The 18,644-nt window shown below is 43.1% G+C and overlaps 1 protein-coding gene across 1 annotated transcript; it reads right to left on the reverse strand.

The window, feature by feature from the left end:
- Positions 1-611: 611 nt before the first annotated feature.
- MNS1 (meiosis specific nuclear structural 1) lies at positions 612-18,332 on the reverse strand (the record flags this gene model as incomplete). Its single annotated transcript, XM_079541120.1, has 11 exons — positions 612-710; positions 2,171-2,296; positions 3,071-3,328; positions 3,559-3,666; positions 3,745-3,961; positions 4,698-4,927; positions 5,640-5,742; positions 5,852-5,979; positions 6,059-6,668; positions 6,877-7,072; positions 18,308-18,332. 11 exons carry the CDS (start codon positions 18,330-18,332, stop codon positions 612-614), a joined length of 2,100 nt encoding a protein of 699 aa, XP_079397246.1.
- Between the last annotated feature and the right edge of the window lie 312 nt (positions 18,333-18,644).

Below are 18,644 nucleotides of genomic sequence, written 5' to 3' on the forward strand. Positions count from 1 at the left end.
GGGTTGTTAGAGTTTGGGGTAGTATGGTTAGGTCATGGCTGGACTTGATGATCTTTAAGGTCTTTTCCAACTTGAGCAATTCTATGATTCTATGACTCTGATCTCAAAATGAGAATTACATCTCAGATTTTACTAGCACAATCACGTGAGCTAGCAGTGGAAAAAGTAATTGTGATCTACCATTAGTGATTTGTACTACCTACCTTTAGATTAGTTATTTAACAGTACAATGCAAATGTAGATACTTTGTTAACTTACAGACAGAAACAGTGCATTAAGATAATCGTATTGTCTGTAATGTGACACCCATCTGAACTTGCACTACTTCAGGTTTCTGCAGTGGGCTGAAGAAAACATTTTCAAACACTGCTTCATCACTAACTCAGTTGTATTTAGCTGATAGATTATTGAGAAATCTGTAGCAGTTTATTCCTGAAAAATTTAAGTGCATTTAAATAAGATGAGCCGTTCTTCAGTTCAGAGCTCCAGTCTTAAAATGGAGATTTTTATGAGAATAAAAACGAGTTCCTTGCTGTTAACAGCAGGTAGACATTTTCATTAGCAATCAGATGACACCTAGTGGCAAAGCAGGAGGGCAGGCAGTAGAAATTTCAGCTCTCTTCAGAAGATGGATTATCTCTTCTCTTCTGATAAGCCAACCTAAACTCTTCACCAAGCATGTTAATATCATCTTCGCCTTTGAGTATTCCCTGGAGAAAGAAGTACCACAGAAGATAAAAAGAAATTAAACAGATAATTATGGATCTCTGAATTTTTTTAATGGAAACGATTGTATAGCTAATACCTTGGAACCTGTGTTACCTCTAAAACAAAAACAAAAACAACAAATAGCTCTGAAGAGCATCACCAAGACTCAGTGGATGAATTTCTAACTGCTGTACTTGATGCTAACCTAGAACTGCATTTTTTGTTCAGGCACATTGGGGTGAGAATCAGTAATGACTGTCACATAAGCAGTATACAAAAGACAATGTTTATCTGCATTCTGTTTCTAATTAAAAGTGACTAGAGGCAGCAGAGCACATTTATAGGTTTAGCAAAAAATCAAGAAACTACACTGAAAAGAGGCACTGGCTTGGCTGGGGCTTCATGTCCACATTCAGGTGTGCTGAAGTAGTATTGGAGACTTCAGAGCTAGGAAGAACTTTGCCATCAATCCATTCTGAGTGAAGTCCCATGCAATGTGACACCCTATTCAGGTCTCATTAAAGCAGAGAAAGAATAGTAGGACATCAGTACCATGGGGCAGATATGAGCCATGGACGCTGCAACAGCCAAAGCTGTTCAACAACAGTCAATTGAAAGCAGGAAATTACATCAGAAGTAGTGCCCTTTTGTGTTGCACTTCCATTGCATCCTCGCTGGAAATTAACTCTCTGAATCTCTACTTCCAAGTCATACCAATTCACGTACAAAGTGAGTATAGTAATTATTTGCTTAAAAATAAAATTTGCTATGTTTACAATGTGTTTCAGTACTGCAGGAAACAATTTCTTTAGACATCTGAGTAACTCCCTCCCTCCTCTAATTGCATCTTTATATCCTAAAAGCAGCTCTCTGTTCATTTGTGTACCATCAGGTGATCTTCATGATGATGAAGTGTACTATAAATTGTACTTTATTCATATAACTAGAGTTGCTTCCATCTCTATAACCTTTAAAAAGACAAGGATGAACAGAACGAGCATTGACATTCTTGTGAGCTCTGCTGTTTGTTGCACTGTAACAGGGAAGAGGCCTCGTTTCCATGCCAACAGAAGACAAACAAGGCAGCCAACAACACAGATAACTGCTCCGAAAACCCAAATGGAAGAAGTTGGTCAAAACTGTCTTATAGTAGAGCCCTTTCTAGCTGGAAAAGCCCTGCTTTAAAAATTACATTCCATATCCCAAAAGCTTTGGATCTGCAAAGAGCTGTGGAAGCAATCAGCAAGCTCTGCACATGGCCTCAATAGGGCCACAGTGCAGCCCAAAGCTTCTCAGTGTTCTTTCATCTGCTTTCCAATCCAAGGTGAGCAGACAAGAGCTGATGCAGTAAGGATACTCACTCCATGTAATTCACATGGCTAACAACTTTACCTTATACTAGCCAAGAAAAAAAACCATTTATAGAATAAACATGTAAAGCATTTAACAGATAATCACTTACTCTAGGAAGATAACCCAGTAATTTAGATGCATGTTCTTTCAGGAGTTTCTGTCTCTCTTCTTCAACAACTGCACGAATGTTTGATTGTCTTTTCTCCTCTAACTGCCATTCTTCAAGTTCACGCTCCTACAATAAACAAGCAAGTTTTGTTGAGTTTCAGCTCCATGAACATTTATTTCCACCAACAGAAATTAAGGATTAAAGAGGTGCTTTTTTTTTTTTTTTTTTGTGGAGTAAATTTTGAACTTTCATTTAATTTTGACTCCTGGTCACAAGAAAATAGATTTGAAAAGGATGAAAAACGTCTATCAAAGAACCAAAGTACATGTTAAGTAGAAGTATCTCTGACAAAAGAGAAGACGAATAGCAAGACATGGGGCTGTAGTTATGCTATTTCAAAGCCCTTTTATTTTAAAAGACTGGTAAGCAAAGCTCGGGTTCCTTGCCAGCCCCTAGACAACATAGTCTGTTCCTGCTTCACTGCTCTGCTCCAGGAAAAGGAAAAACAGACACGTGTTCTTGTGCCGATGAGCGGAGCAGGAACTACAGCTCACGTTATACGTGTTCCCCCTTTTTATGCATCCTCAGTTGTGCTGGCTGATCAGGGAGGCTGAGCTGGACAACATTTGTGTTGCTGATCTCATGGCTCTTGAAGAGCTATTTGCAGAGCATGTCAGGTATACAATCATCTGCAGGCTCTAGCAGATTTTAAGCTCTAAGAATTTAGCTCTAGAAAGATGCCTTTCTTCCAGCACAACAAGGGTGTGCTTCCCACCCCTTCTCCCAGCCATTTCTCTGCAGTTCTCCTGTCCTTTCCCTACAGCCTTGATGTAGGGTAGAGTTTTCTCACGTTAAAATGGTTTGGTTCAGACCAAGGGTGAAACTGAAAACTTCTCTTACTTTATCTGCAATGAATTGTTTGTGACGGTCTTCAATAAGTTTTTCCACAGCCTTTCTGTGTTCAAGCTGTTTCATTCTTCGTTTCTGAGCATTCATCTGTTCAATACGATCATCCTCTGCAAACTTGGCCTGCATCTGCTGTCTGAAGGCTTCTTCCTCCTCTTGCACGGCTCGCTGCGCTACCTTCTTCAAAGCTAACTGCTCTTCGTACATTTGCCTTAAATCCAGGCGCTGCCTTATTCTCGTCTCCATTTCTGCCTATGAAGAAAATTCAGTCAGATGCTGTATACCGAAAATTGTTTGAAAAAATCCATCTTCAGCCAATCTGATTTCTCAGAGAAGAAAATGACAGTGGCTGTCACTGTCTACATAATAACCTGGTACCGACAAGTGCCAAAATACCCATATTCATGTCTGCAGGAGTCCACGGAAAGTGAGCTCCCCCACAGCCAGCACAGGTACTGCTTCAGCTGCCTCCCAGCACTCACCATCTCCTTCTTTCTATCAGTCTCAAGTTGTTCTTCCAGATACAGCTCCTGGCGTATTCGTTCCACTTCGTCACGCTTCTGTTGCTCTCTTTCTAGATTCTGGGCAATCTATTGTAAGAAGGAAGGATTTCTAAGTAAAAGAGAAAAATACACAATATGTTTTTCTACAACTTTAATTTTTAATACCATGGCCTGAAGTTGTTGTTTTTTCTCCTCCATGTCTCTAACTTTGGCCGTCCAATCTTCTTCTCTTTGCCGCTGACTGTTGGCAAACTCCACAATTTTCCTGTTTTCTTCTTCCATCTCTTCCCGTTTCCTCTGCCTCCACACAGCCTGTTCTTTTTTAAATGCTTCAATATATGTCTGAGTTGCTCTCATCTTCTCTAACTTAAGTTGTTTTTCTCTGTGTAAAGTAAAAAACAAGAGAGTATTGTTATTTACCACACTGGGGTGTGACGCTGAGCAGACCACATACTCACCATTAATAATATATTCTGGACTAAGATTTAAACGACCGCCCTTACCAATTCAGCTGGAAACTTGATGCCTAAATTGCAAATATTTATTAATGAACTACCTCTGAAAAGGAATCTTGTGTCTGATGCCTTTTCTCAGGAGGACAGGCTGTACACACTGGTATTCACTGCTGCTGTTTTATACACGCTCCATTCAAACAGAACACAGAGAAGGAAGCCCAGCAGCCCAAGTGCCTCACAAGCTCTGAACCTGTTCTAAATTTACATGGAACTCTTTTCGCTTTCACTCTGCCCCCAGAAACCTCCTTCCCTATGTGTGTCCATAGGACCAGCACACAACATGTACCATGGGGAAGCAGGGATGGGAGGCGAGGTGGAAATCTGTGACGGGCAGTCATTTGTGGTGCAGTGAGAGCACCTTGAACATAAGCTGATTTCCTGTCTGGGTATAAGGACACAAGACAGACTGAAATAAGTGGAATATTCTGGCTCGTAAAACAGCAAAATTCATGCAAGTCAACTTCTTTTTTCTAAAATTGGACAAGAAATACTTATTCAATAGGAATGATACGCTGAAATGGCCCTTAGCCAAGGAAATAAAGCCTGTAATCCTATAGGAACTATATGCAAATTAAAAAACAATAGAAATTCAAGTTTACAAACTTTTGATCTTCCTCATAGATCTTCCTTATGATTTCATCAATCATGAGTTTCTCTTTCAGAAACTCGTCATAAACTCCCTGCTTCTTCCGCTCCTGTTCCTCAAGCTGCTTCTCCAGCTCTTGCTGATAAGTTATTTTCTCCTCATTTCGCCTCAGTTCTGCCAAACTTTCTTCTTTTGCTGCCCTTTCATACTCTTCCTTCATCTTTCGGGCTATTTCAGCCTCACGTTTCTACAGGAGAAAATAAAAGAAAAAGCTATAAAAGATTCCTTTTTACTCCCATTATTACTTCCCACTTAAAAAATTACACAGCACAGGGAAGGAACACTGCATGATGAAACCAGTCTCTCCTCTCCACACGCTCAGTGCCTCACCATGTAGAATGTCTCAGCTCAGGAGGAAGAACCTCGGAGAGAATCCCCGTTATATAAGCAACTTGAAGGCAGCTGTAAGTACTGCTAGGACCAAGCAGAGCATTCAGCAGGAGTGAAATGAGCTCATGTTGGTGAGAAAAGTAGAACGTAGCAGGACTTTGCAGAACATCCTCAGCAGAAGAGATGTTTTTACAGCAATTTGCTTAAGTTGTATTTTGTGCCAAACTTCAATGCACTCAGAATCTTCTGCCTGATCACTGACATCACACGCACACAGAAGCCCACAGGTCCTTATAGAGTTACTCAGACGTGTTTAACAGCAGTGACATTTCCAACCGCCGTCCCCGAGGATTCGCTGCAATGACTGCTTACTGTACAACAACACAGCGCCTCCATTTAACCTCCACCAACATTAAGGAGCAGTGAAATCACCGCCGTGTCCCATCACACAGCTTTGCACACGGCTGCCTTCACCACAACGCCAGGTGAGCCTTGCGCCACAGCACGCCGCTGGCTGCTGCACACAGAGGAGGATTTGGAAGCAGCGCAGGCAGGACGCGTGGCATTACCATTTTCTCAAACTCTGTGGCTTCTTTCTCAGCGATCTGCGCCGCTCGCTCTTTGTTCAGATACGCAGATTTTAGTTTCTTCTCGAGTTCTCGAAGTTCAAGACTGAGGGGAAAAAAAAAGATAAAGCGTATCACATTGTAAGCAGCCCGGTGCCTAAGGGCAAACGGCATTCGCAGGGCGGGAAGCAGCAGCAGGCAGCGGGCGGCTCTACCTGTTCTCCCGCACTTGCTGCCTCATCTTCTCATCGCTCAGCTTCTCGTGCTTCAGCCGCGCCAGCTCCGCCGCCAGCCGCTCCTCCTGCAGCCGCCGCCGCTCCCTCTGCCTCCTCCGCTCCTCTCCCTGCGCGGAAGGAGGACGGCCGCCCCGGTTCGCCCCACGGCTCCGCACGGCCCCGCACGGCCCCGCCCGCGGTTCTCACCGTCCGCACGGCCTCCTCCAGCCGCCGCTCCCGCTCCACCGCCGCCCGCAGCCTGGCGGCCCTCAGCAGCCCGCCCCGCTCCTCCGCCGCCGGCGGCAGCCCCGCGCCGTGCCACGCGGACGCCTGCGGGAGACAAGAGAGCGGCGGTGCGCCGGGCCGTCCCGCCGGGCCCCGACTCCGCCATCCCGCCCGCTCACCATGCCTCCTGCACAGCGCGCGCCGCGTCGCCACGGCGACGGCGGAATGCGGCGGCGGAAGCGAGCGGCGACTTCCGGTCAGCGAGGGCGACGGCGCCCTGTGAGCGCGGTGCGGGGCCGCCTGACGGCGGTTGTGCTGCGGGCCGGGCCGCGCGAAGCTTTGCCACGCGTTTGAGGTGCCGCGAAGCGCTTCTAGCGCATAGCGGAAATACGGGCAGAGACAGTTCTGGTACCCGCGCACCTCGGGACGGTTCGTGACTCTCCGTGCTCCTCCGCAGGCCGCAGACACGTGGCGCGCGCAGATGGCAAACAAAGGAGCGACCTGCTGGCCTTGCAGCCACCGCGTGCTGGGGAGGAGAAGCGCTGCAGAAACCCCACGGAAACCACCGTGTGCCCCTGGCCCCACTCCTACCCTTCAACAAAGTAATGGAACCGCTAGTCTCATCGCATCCTCGAGCGCCTCCCCCAGGCCCTGATGCTCCCGCCGTCATTTTGCCCTGTATTTCCCAGACCTGTCTATGGCCACCGGATCGGTGTCCCGCTGTGCCCCCAGCAGTTCAGCCCCCAGGGCACAGCGCCCTCCTGCTCACTAACTCATACTCCCCTGGGCCATCCGCACACCTGCTGGCAGCGCAGGCCCCCGGTGTCACTGGTGCGTCCCTTGTCCCCTCCAAGGTCACCTCTGTGGATGAGCCGCCCCCATCCGCAGAAGCCGCCTGCTTTGCTTTCCTAGCAGGGCCTTCCCACAAAGCGATCTGGCACTGCGTGCGAAGCAGGCCTACTTTTCCCTGTCCTGATGGCACCGACAGGTTTCTCACTTAAAGATGCACGGATTTAAGCTGTAGAACAGAGCAGTCCTGGGACAGAGCTGCTTGACACATCTGAAAGAACAGAGTAAGAATGGACTTGTTTTGCAACCAGCTACACTAGGCCCTTTACAGCCAAACTTGTTCTAATGATAACAGACACAGACGTGTCTGCTTTGCTGCAGTTTGGAAAGCAAAAAGTCCCAGCTGCATAACTACCATAAACTGCTGTTCCATACAGCACCTCTCCTTGCAGCAGTCTGGCTGCAGCCAGACAGTCAGTGACTGCTGTACATACCTTCCTCTTACAGCATCAAACACCCCCAGGGCCTGGAAGGCTTTGTGCAGCCAGGAGCATGCACAGTCCTTCCTCAGGATAACACAGCATTAACAAATGCTGCTGTTTTCAGTCCCAGTAGCACCACCAGTGATCAGCTCATCACTGCTGAAATCAATGCTGCTGAGGAATGAGAATTTGGCCAATGACAAACATGATCAAATAGAGCGTTACAGGGATAGAGGTGGTTCCCTTTGCTTCAGCTGCTTAAATTGAAGGTGATGCAGGAGCTCACAGCAGGTAAGGTCACTGAATGAGAAAGTCGATGCCACTTCACAGGTTTACTTTTCCAGGGCATTTTAGCAGATCCTGCCATGTGACAGTGAAAAATGTGTTCCAGCTGAGAAAAGATAGTGGGTCGTGCTGACTTTGCAACAGTACATCCACTGTGGGGGATAACAGTGTCACTGTGAGGTAATTTACCTTCTTCAGATGAAAAGATAAATGTGAATCAACAGGAAAGGGTCTGAAACATCTGAGCAGTGGTATTGATCTGCTAAAGACCCAGGTAAGTCACAGAGAAGCGCTTGCCTGCTTTCCCTGATGCGGGTGATGGATGGAACAGCAGATTTAGCAGCCAATGGGCTGTCACTGTCAAGAAAATCTGAGCACTAAAAATAATAATGATTTTTTTTTTTTTCCCAATTATTCTGCAAGAGAGGGGAAAATCTGTGCCAGCGCAGCAGCAGGCAGAAGTTACCTTTTACTTATGAGATTATGGACTGGAAACAAAAGTACTACAAGGAACGAAGACAGTCAGTGCTTTAGATGCGCTCAGCAAAAGTACAGCTGTTTCTGATGATGTTTTAATATTTAGTTACAGCATTGAGTTTGCAAAGCACAAAGAGAATAAATGGACCATCTCAGGCCAGAAAGGATCGTCTTAGGAAAACATGACCAGAAACTCATCTTCAGGGGCAGCATTTCTCTGGCTCATCTATAGGTTTCCATCTCTGTTCAGCTGTTCTGATAGAGTTAAAGCTGTCAGCATCCAAAGACCAACATAGAATCATAGAATGGCCTGGGTTGAGAAGGACCACAATGGCCATCCAGTTTCAACCCCCTGCTATGTGCAGGGCCGTCAACCAGCAGACCAGGCTGCCCAGAGCCACATCCAGCCTGGCCTTGAATGCTTGCAGGGATGGGGCATCCACAGCCTCCTTGGGCAACCTGTTCCAGGGCATCACCACCCTCTGGGTGAAAAACTTCCTCCTAATATCCAACCTAAAGCTCCCTTGTCTCAGTTTAAAACCATTCCCCTTTGTCCTATCACTATACACCCTCGTTAGCAGATGCACCCCCTCTTGTTTATATTCTCCTTTTAAATATTGGAAGGCCACAATGAGGTTCTCACCTCCCCACCTATTTTCCTATCAGTAATGGAACATAATGGAACAAATCAGAATTTTTATCTATAGTAACCTGTATCTACATGTAACATGTATTTCTAGGTAAACTCAGAGTTCTTTATTTCTTATTAACATCAATTCTTGACTTATAAAGCTCTCAAAGCACCTAAGGTGTGTGCTGATTCCTCCAAGGAAACAGTTTTTAAAATAACAGGGTTACATACATTCCAAAGACCACAACGGGTGAATTCTGCTCCACACTGACACTACACTCTGACGTTTCTTATACAGAGGATCTCACTGGCTGTATGCACAATGATTATTGTTATAAGAGCAGGATAACACCAACACCTCAGCTATTCTGCTGGGAGTATATTTAAGAACTGTAGAGTAGCACAACTTAATTTGATTCTGTTCTGTGCATGCAGATGGGTGAGACAATCCCTTCTAGCTTATGTGTTGACAAAATCATGTTTTCACCCCACAGTCTTACCTCTATACAATACTTGCAATTCTTCATTTCCATATTGGCATTAAATGTAGGTACTTCTTGAACCTTGCAGACCAAACCCTTTTGGACACTGAAACAAAAGCAGAAAATCAGGACATTTTTCTTCACTCGGTTTCAGGTCTTTGATACAGCACTCAGGATTTGTTCAGGCTCAATGTGGGCACTCTCTTGGGCTCACTGCCCATTTCTTTCATGTCTTCCCTGTGTGTTTCTGTCCTATTATTACTATTCCATGCAATACCAAGTTTGTGGCTTTCTGCATCTCTTATCCTGCTTAGTCACGTTGTAAGCGCCCTGTATTCTGTAGTTCCTTCGTATTTTAATCTGTACTGCAGTTCAATTCCTTCTTACAGATATCCTGAAAAAAGACAATGACGACACCCCCACCACCAGCCAGGTTTCGTACACCATCCAACAGGAATGTGTTCCATTCAGTGAGCTGGGAAATGAGCTCTTACAGCACACAGCACACTCCGAGCTCCCTGCCAGCTGGCTGATGGGCTGCTGGATCTGCACGGGTTATGGAGCAGGGCATTTTCCTCTGCATTTGGCACAACTTTGCTAGCATACGATGATTAAAAAATAATTAGAGCACCATGTCCACCATGCTCTTTTTAATCCAACCAGCAAACACAGGGGAATATACAAACTACGATCACCAGGCTTTCTGCTTCACCTGTAATCACTCTCTTTTTTTAAGCAAATGTCTGATGCAGAACACATATACAGGATTTCGTATGACTACTTCTGTAATGGCACTTCTGCTCTGCGCAGCAAGGGCTTTATGCACTCCCAAACTCTTGTCCCCCCAGTTAAAGTGAAAATGAGTTGAGATCCTAAGTTCAGCTCTGTGATTCTGTGATTCAAGCAGAAGAAGTGAGCTCCTTCTGATGCAAATTAACGCTGACATCCAGCCAAGGACCTACATGTTGATGGGTGTGGAAGCTGGGCACATAAAACCTCATCCAGAAGCCTTCATGTAGTTTATTCAGATTTTTCAATGTGAGCTCTGATTTATTTATTCTTCTTCCTTATAGTAGCCCCCATAGTAAATGGTGCACCCAGTAAAAAGGTGGGATGGCACCAAAACCCTGCACTGCCCACTTCATTGGAAGCACCAAACCCAGGTGTTTGCGTGTATCTTAACTGGAGTGCAAAGACAACAGCAAGAGAAGTGCTTAGAAGAAAGCGGAACCTCTCTCCTTCCTGCACAATGCCATCAAACACGGTAACTCCAAAGAGTTCATTTTAACATTTGTGGGTAATTCAATAGGCGAGGGACTCGAAAGAGGAATTCAGCAGAGAGGGAAAAAACTAAGAAAGATGTCATGTTCCAACTTCAGCGTCTAACAGAGAATTCAACAAACTAATCCGTAACTACAAACCTAAGCCACAACATGGCTGAACTAATGGGGAGGACAACTGAAGGGCAATAAACAGAAATGTCAATCCCAGAAAGGGCTGAGAGCAACGTGAAACTGATTCTGATCTCTCACACTGGCGCCTGGCCCTGCAGTCAGCCCTACCAGTGCCACAAGCCCTGGGCTGCTGGAAGCTCTGCTTTCCCAGCCCTGTGCAGGGACATCTGTGGGTCCTGGGGCAGCTCAGTGCATTCCCTCATGTTTTATTCAGAGCCCTTCAGAGAAAAGAAGAGCACACAGTGGTTAGTGACACATTTCACTGCTGGTAAAACAGCAAGTTGGTGGTAAAAGAAATACAGTTCACCAGTTGACTGGGCAGTGGCAGCTCAGCATGAGGCTCCCCACCTCGCACCCTCCTCCTCCACTGCATGCGTCACCAGAAGTGGGGCTCCCCAGCACCAAAAGTTTGCTCACTTTCCCACCCCACAGCTGAGCTCTCATCCTTCCCTCACTTCCCTACATCAATGCATCTCACCTGATACATCAAGCAAGGCGAGCTGCTCACCTGAAATCAGAAGATGATGCGCACACACTGCAGGAACTCCATACAGAGTCGGTCGTGTGCTGATGCTTTGTGCAGTAACACAGGCTTGGTACGTTTTGAAATGAACAGTTCATCTGGAATTACATTTCTACAATTTAGAAATCAAACTTAACCTAATTTGCTGCAGCTGGACACCACCTGCAGAGTACTGTTTAAGTACTCTGAACATTACATACTTATCTTTTAAATATTGATAATGCCATTCGTCATTTATGTGACATGCAGTCCCACAGGGAATAATTATGCTAATTAAACCTTAATGATTCTTGCAAATAAATGATCAAACAAAATTGCTACTGTTGATTTATATTAATGGATGCCTTTAGGAGGACATTTGTCAGGATGTGCTGCTTCTTGAATCCCAATTCATCTTATTTAGCAGAATAATGTACATAGTTTGTAAAACAGATTAAGCATTTAAAATATAATGTGTTTATAGAGTTTCTGCAGTTCATAACATTCAAGTGTTGTTATCTTGCCTTATGGCAATCTGCATTAAATGCTTTAATGGTATATAACTTTTTCTACACTGTTTCTTTTCCTTCTTCTTTAGGGATATGTGGCTAAAACAGACATACAGTTTTTACTTTTCTGTTATTACTGGGCACGCTAGAAATTCCCACCTCACATCCATCTATTCTTTTGAAATTTTAACCAAGTTCATTTGGAAAACATTTTGCATAGGCTTGCCTTCTAGATAATACATACATTTGAAAGCAGTATCAACGTGCTTCTTTTATTGCTGACTATAGGGCAGGAGATGTTTTAATTGTGTTGGAGGAAAGGAAACAGCAAGGAACATGAATATTCTGAATTTAAACTCCAGCAGCAGAACGAAGACGCAGGATGCTTTTGTCTTTGAGGCAAATGATACCATTAAGTAATGAGTGATTTGCTAGAACTTCCACCTATCCAGATTTTCAGGGGTTTTTTTCCCCTTTTTATCTCCTTCTGCTTGTGTAGTTCAGCATCTCAAACAAGGGCTAAATGGCCATACCAACATTTTGTTTCTCTCATAACGTTCCCAGCTCCCACAATGCTTAACACTGCATTCACAACAGGCTGTATTTCAAACAGTTGGCACAAATGGATTTTAATACTATCTGCACACTACAGTCACGAAATCCAACTGTACCTGAAAGCAATAGACTCCAAACACTGGAGGGCCTGAACACCTACAGCAATTTTCTTACATTCTGTGGATTACTAATCCCCCAATTTGTCAATTTCACTTTAAACAGTAGCACTGAGCTCCTTCTTCTGCTAATCAGAGCACTAATTCTGCACATGGCGTTTGCTCACCCTGTTTCTTCTAACAATGAGAGACTCACAGTCTCGCTCCCCCCTCACCTATGGGCTCTTAAACAGCTCCACAAGCAGCTAGCAGGGAAGCTTCAAACATGTAATTACCTTTGTATGTGACAACAGCATGGAGACTTGGAGCAATTAGTAGAATTGGACACAGACTGAGGATTAGGTGTGCCTACATTCTGGTTTTGTCTGTACTGTGTAGCATCCAGAAAGCTATTTTATCTTACTGCCCTGCTGTACCCTGCAACAATGTTTGTCATTGTCACACAGCAGGAACATCCCAAAAATGAGAATGTCTATACCTGTACTGCACTGAATGGCTTCATCACCACCTCTCAAAGGACATCACTGTTCTATCAGAACACACCACCACAGTGCATAATTGCCACTGCTCTTATCAGCCTCTCTGCTCATCAACATGTGGGTAAAAACCTTCATCTTAAAGTCAAAAAGTTTTTTTTTTTATCACTGGCTTAAAGAGGTGCATGATCTCATTCCCAGGTTTATGCATGTCACTTTTTGCCTTAAACAACTCTGCTCTTCCTTTTTAATTTATTAAAAGCTTCCTACGCTTGTATCTATTCAGACATGGGCAATTGTAGGTTAAGAAGATCATTTTAGTATTTTCAGAGAGATCATCCCTTTTTCTCAGTTTTGTACTTAGCATTTCCTTACCATCCCACAGGCACTTGCTCTCCAAGCACTCCTTCTGGCATTCCCAGTTCCTGACCTCAGCTTTTGCCCTAGCTGCAAAACATCTTACAGGCCTTGCCTATCTGAATTTACAGGTAAGGATTATTCCTCTTCTTCCACTCTGTGGGATGACTTCTCTGCCAGTGGGTTTGGGATGACAACTCTTATTGGGCTCTCCAGGATCCCAGAGTACTGCTAGGACTTGGCTTCTGCAGACAGAAAAAGCAGAAGGTATCATACCATAGCACCTGGGAAAGCACATGCACACCTCCTCTTCAAGAATTGTAGGCAACCCAATTCAATTGAGACTTTCTCTTTGCCCCCTCTGCTGTAGAGACTCTGCTTGGTTTTGACCAAGATTGTTCTTCAAACGGTCACTTGTAGCCTCAGAATGCATTTGGTGTCTAGCAGACAGAACTGCCTGAATCAGTCTGTCTCCTTTTGCCAGCATTTCTACTACAGATCTGCTCTCTACCTTGGAGTCATGTTAAAACCTTCCAAGAGCTGCACAGGGAGAGCTGCTGCTATTAAACTCCCTCATCTCCACCTTCCAGGTTGCAGTCAGTCAAAGCGCTGCTCCCTAACTGACACCACTCCATTTCCAGATGTTGTTATTTATCTGACAAAGTCATCATCTAAATCATTTGCACTCACACATCTGCTTTCACACACTGAGGAAGTTTGAAGGTACCTGATCCTTAACAGTTAGTTCATACAGTTTAGTTAAAACTTATATGCAACTTATTTGCATCTAGATATTAAAATATTCCTCACGCTTTGTTTGTATGCACATAAATTGAGATTTCAAACATGTCACTGTAAATTTGCTGGGAATTCATATGTGTTCTTTAGTGCTTATATAGTGAATGGATTCTACTTTAATACTAGTCCATTTTTATGCTGTCCCCTAAATAATTCATCTTTACTGATTGCTACTCATATGTACCACAGCATTCTGACATCAGACTCCTCACCAGCAGCTGCATCAAACAAAATTCCTATTACCCAGGCTGCAAGATTCACTCTCTAAGTATTTTCTCCTTTTTTAAAAACCAACCTGAACAGCACAATTTCTTCTGACCTACTTGTTAGACAAAGTGCTTGTTTCCAGAAGGACTGTACATTTATTTTTTCTACCTAATTCAGAAAAGGAGAAAGAAAAAAAAGAAGGATTTCTTGCATGACATTAAATAATTCCAAATAAGCATCAGTCCTTGATGTAGGAAAATGCACCTTCCGTGCCCTCAACTACAGCAGAGAATTCATTTCTCCTAAAGCAGTACTCAAAAAATGAGTCTGTTTTGTGTATCAAAATGGCACAGATCTCTGTCTATTTTCTGGCCAGTCCCAGTCAATGTTAAGTAACTGTTAAGGCAGTACATAGAGTTTACAGCACTGTATTTGACCTCATATTTGAACAGTAATTTAAACTGAGCCGAGTAAGAACAGAAAAAAAATCCCAGGCATCTGTTGACACTTTTCTAAATAATATTGCTAAAAACATAATTCAGTAATAAAACAGGCAGAGTTTGCAAGCAAAGGACATAACACCAATAATGCTAATCAAGCTCATGTTATATTGCACGTGTAATGAACTCATGAGATAGAGTGGAAACATGGAAAAAAGAAAAATACTAAAACACAGCAAATGCTAAACCACAGATTGCTGTAACCTCTACCTCAGTCACAAAGATGCGTTCTGAGTTCTGTTTGTGCTGCGTTGATTTAATGCAAACAAACTTTAGAATCCTTTCTAGCTGGTAGTCTCCCAAGTGTAAGTAGTGTAATTAAACAGCTTAGCAATAAAGCCATGGAATAACATGACATTCATGACACTTCAGTAAAAATGCATCCAGGCTTTCCTGTAGGCCTCTTTTCGGAAATATTTTTGTTGCTGATACTCTGGAAACAGGGAGATTCTTTTAAATACGCCGAGTACATTTTAAACTTAAAGAATTAAGTCATTAACACATTTATAGCAGAGCCCAGTCTCACACTGCTCAGGGAGTGAAAGACACACCAAACAAGCACTAACAGACAGACAGAAAGATGAGCTTTTCTGCCTATTCACATCAGGCTGTGTTCAGCCTGACCATCTCAGCCCAGGCAGGGCTACTTTCCCTGAATCTGAAATAATGCACTCAGAGCAGAATGGCATTTCGATACCATGCTCCTGACTGCAATTGTGCACGGTGACCTGCTGCCAGCCTTCACAACAACGCTCTGCTAACACAAGACACCGCGCCTCCACAGCCACTTGTCATGCACTGATTCCAAAGCAGAAGGCTGCACTAATTATAGCTGTCTGAATTCAGTACTGCTTCGGTCTGCCAGAAGATAACCAACGGGATTTTTTTCCTACATGGATTATTTTTAAGGGATGACTTCTGAAGCACACAGTTACAGGACGTGAAGATACACTGTGGGCCTTGGCTTATTTTGAGAGCTTGCTACACTCTGTTCTTCCTTTAAAAAAATATCAAAGTGTTCTGTTTTCCTGGCCAACTTCTCCATGACTCACAGTTTCCATAACTGCAGTTTCACATTCATGAATCCACCAAGGCTACTGAATATTTATCAGATTTTGGACATTTCTTTCCTTTTTTTCTTTTCTTTTTTTTTTTTTTTTTCCTTTTTTTTTTTTTTTAACTGAAAGATTTGCATTTAAATAAACAACAATACAAGAGAGTTTAAAAGAGTCTCCCAGAACTCTTTCCCTCGTGTTACCTCTTTCAGCTTTTGTACTACCACTGCCATTATTGTCTACCAAATATTCCCAGGCAGACAGAACATGTATTAATGCTGCAAAAAACAAGATCCAGTTTAGAAACAATAATATCATGTGATTATGAAAGTTTTCAACATGCTATTTTGAAACTTGGTTTTTTTTCCATTACCAATTTTTTTTTTTTTTTTTTTTTTTAATTACCAAACATCTGCAAAATGGTGAATAATCACAAAAGCAGAGGAATGGAAACTTCTGCTGAGAGGAAAGGCTGCTCGGGACACAAACAGACGTGGGGAAAAGCTCTGAAAGCCCTTCCTCTCCATTCCCACTCAGTAATACAGGAAAAAGGATGTGACAGTAAAACTATCGACACTAAGAACTGAGGTCTGGCTAAGCTTGCCCTAACCAAAGGGAATTCCTTTAGACCAAAAGCATCAGCTCAGTAAGCACTGGATGAAAAGATAGAACCAGTGCTGTAAAATAAATGAGGTCACCCCGATTTCCAGTAAAGCAAAAACTCCATGAAAAAGCCAACAAGAACAATTTCAGTAACTTCTGGGCCAACACAGTGTCCGTTCTGGTGGTGAAAGCTTCGTGCTGCAAGTTTTCCCTTTAAAAATTTACTAGAACCAATCTGTATCTTTCTGAACTCAGTGTCGTATTCTAAACCTGCTTTAACGATTGTGCCTACTGCATTCCACTGAGACCTTCAGAGGGAAGAGACTAATCTATTTAGCTTCACAGAGGGTTTCTCTCTGACATGTGCTCTCCTCATAGACCATTTATCAGGATGAAGGGTGCTCCCCAGAGGCTGCGAGCAGCAGGACAGGCCCAGCCTGAGTGACAGTTTGTCCTGCAGAGATTGACTTTAATGAAGCACAGAATAAACAGGAAGATTAAGAGAGTGCAAAAATCAGTGACAAGTTTTGAGTTCACCTGAGCAGCTTAAAGTGCAGCACAGACCTTTCACTGAGTTATAACACATTTTGTAGATTATTTATTTTGGTAGGATTTTGTAAATGTTCATCACGGAGTTTCTTTTGTGACAACGTGGAGATATTACACGTGAGCCATTCTTAGCAAAGCTCAAATCTCTACGGCAGCATTTCCAGCTGAGTCTGTCTGAGCTCATACTACTGCCAATGAAGAGAAGCAGATACGCCTGCCAGATACGTCTGCCTGAAGGTGACGTACTGACTTTTACCAGAATACAATCAACTCAGACACAGACTTTCACTCAAACTTCAACAATTTAAGTCTGACTTGATCTTCATCACATATGAAGAAAGTTGGTAACTGAGGCTGAGAATGAAGTGATGAATGGAAAGAAGTTCATCACCCACTGACAATGAGCATATTAATTATTACATATGCTACATATGTAGAAAGGAACCTTCCTATCACCTCAGATCACAGCTAGAGAAGTTTGATACACTGTATGCATGTACTACAGTGATTAAGACTCACACTGAACCTTCTTGTCTCTGGATGACCTTCTGAATTTAAATGCAAAGAAACCACTCATATCTCCTTCTGTAATTGCTATTATTGAGGAGAACACAGAATACTCCCAGAAAAGTAGATGGAAGCTTTAGCTCCAGTTTCTAAAGCTGCAGAATTAAGTCAGTATTAACTGTCCTCAAATAGTTTTGTTCATGAAACTCTTCACCAAAACAAAACAGAAGTTTCCAAACTACAACACGTAAACTTACTGCCAAATTTAAGAAAAGACTGTTGTTTTTGACAAAGTGGCTACAAAAACACAACTTAAGAGACGCTATTATGTAGTTTACCTTGTCCCATTCATCACCTTGTAAAACCTCTGCTTTGTCTTTACTGGTTTTCACATGTGACAACCAACCCAAGAGACAATGACTGCTACAGAGTATGTATATACACACATAAATATATATATTACAAAAACAGCATACATAAGGCCTTTCTGTGAGTACAAGAATTGAAGTTACATGCAAAACACACAACCAGCAATGTAGTGCAATCTGAGATGTCTCAGGATCCAGACCGACCCATGTTGCCATTATACATTCTCAACAGATGATGGCACCAAAATTCAATCTGTAAGTAAAAACTAGCAACTAGCAGACAGATTGCTTGGGTAAGTACATTAAAACAAATGCACCACCATTTAGCTAATTGGAATGGTATAAAACAGACACACAAATTAAGTACAGGTTTTAATATGACTTTTAAGATAAACTGCCACCTTTCTCCTGCTCCATTCTTCTCCATGTCTCAAACTTCTATCCTTAACCATTAAACAGAGACTTTGCCTTGCAAAGTGTGCATAGCAAAATGAGACAGAGGAACACTATGGCTACACGTTCTTCTTACCTTCATGCTTTCGACCTTTGCTCATGTTTGCTACATACAGCAGTGAGCACTTTCCTGAAAGCACAGGATAAGGTGCACAAACAAGAATTCACAGCTCAACAAGCTATCAGCAAAGCAAACTCTACTTCCAGATCTGTAAAGAATTAAGGTTTCTGACTTCTAACAGCTATTATTGCTTCACAGATATTTTCATGAGCTTCTTGCTTTGTTTTTTGCCAAATGTCCTGGTTTAAACATCGTCAGTTTTGGCAAGCACTTTAAAAAACATCTGCTACATTAATATTCATGCATTAATTTATCAGAAATTGAGTCTGCCTTTATTGCTTCTCAGGTAAAC

The sequence above is a fragment of the Tetrao urogallus genome (assembly GCF_951394365.1).
Source record: "Tetrao urogallus genome assembly, chromosome: 11".
NCBI lineage: Eukaryota > Metazoa > Chordata > Aves > Galliformes > Phasianidae > Tetrao > Tetrao urogallus.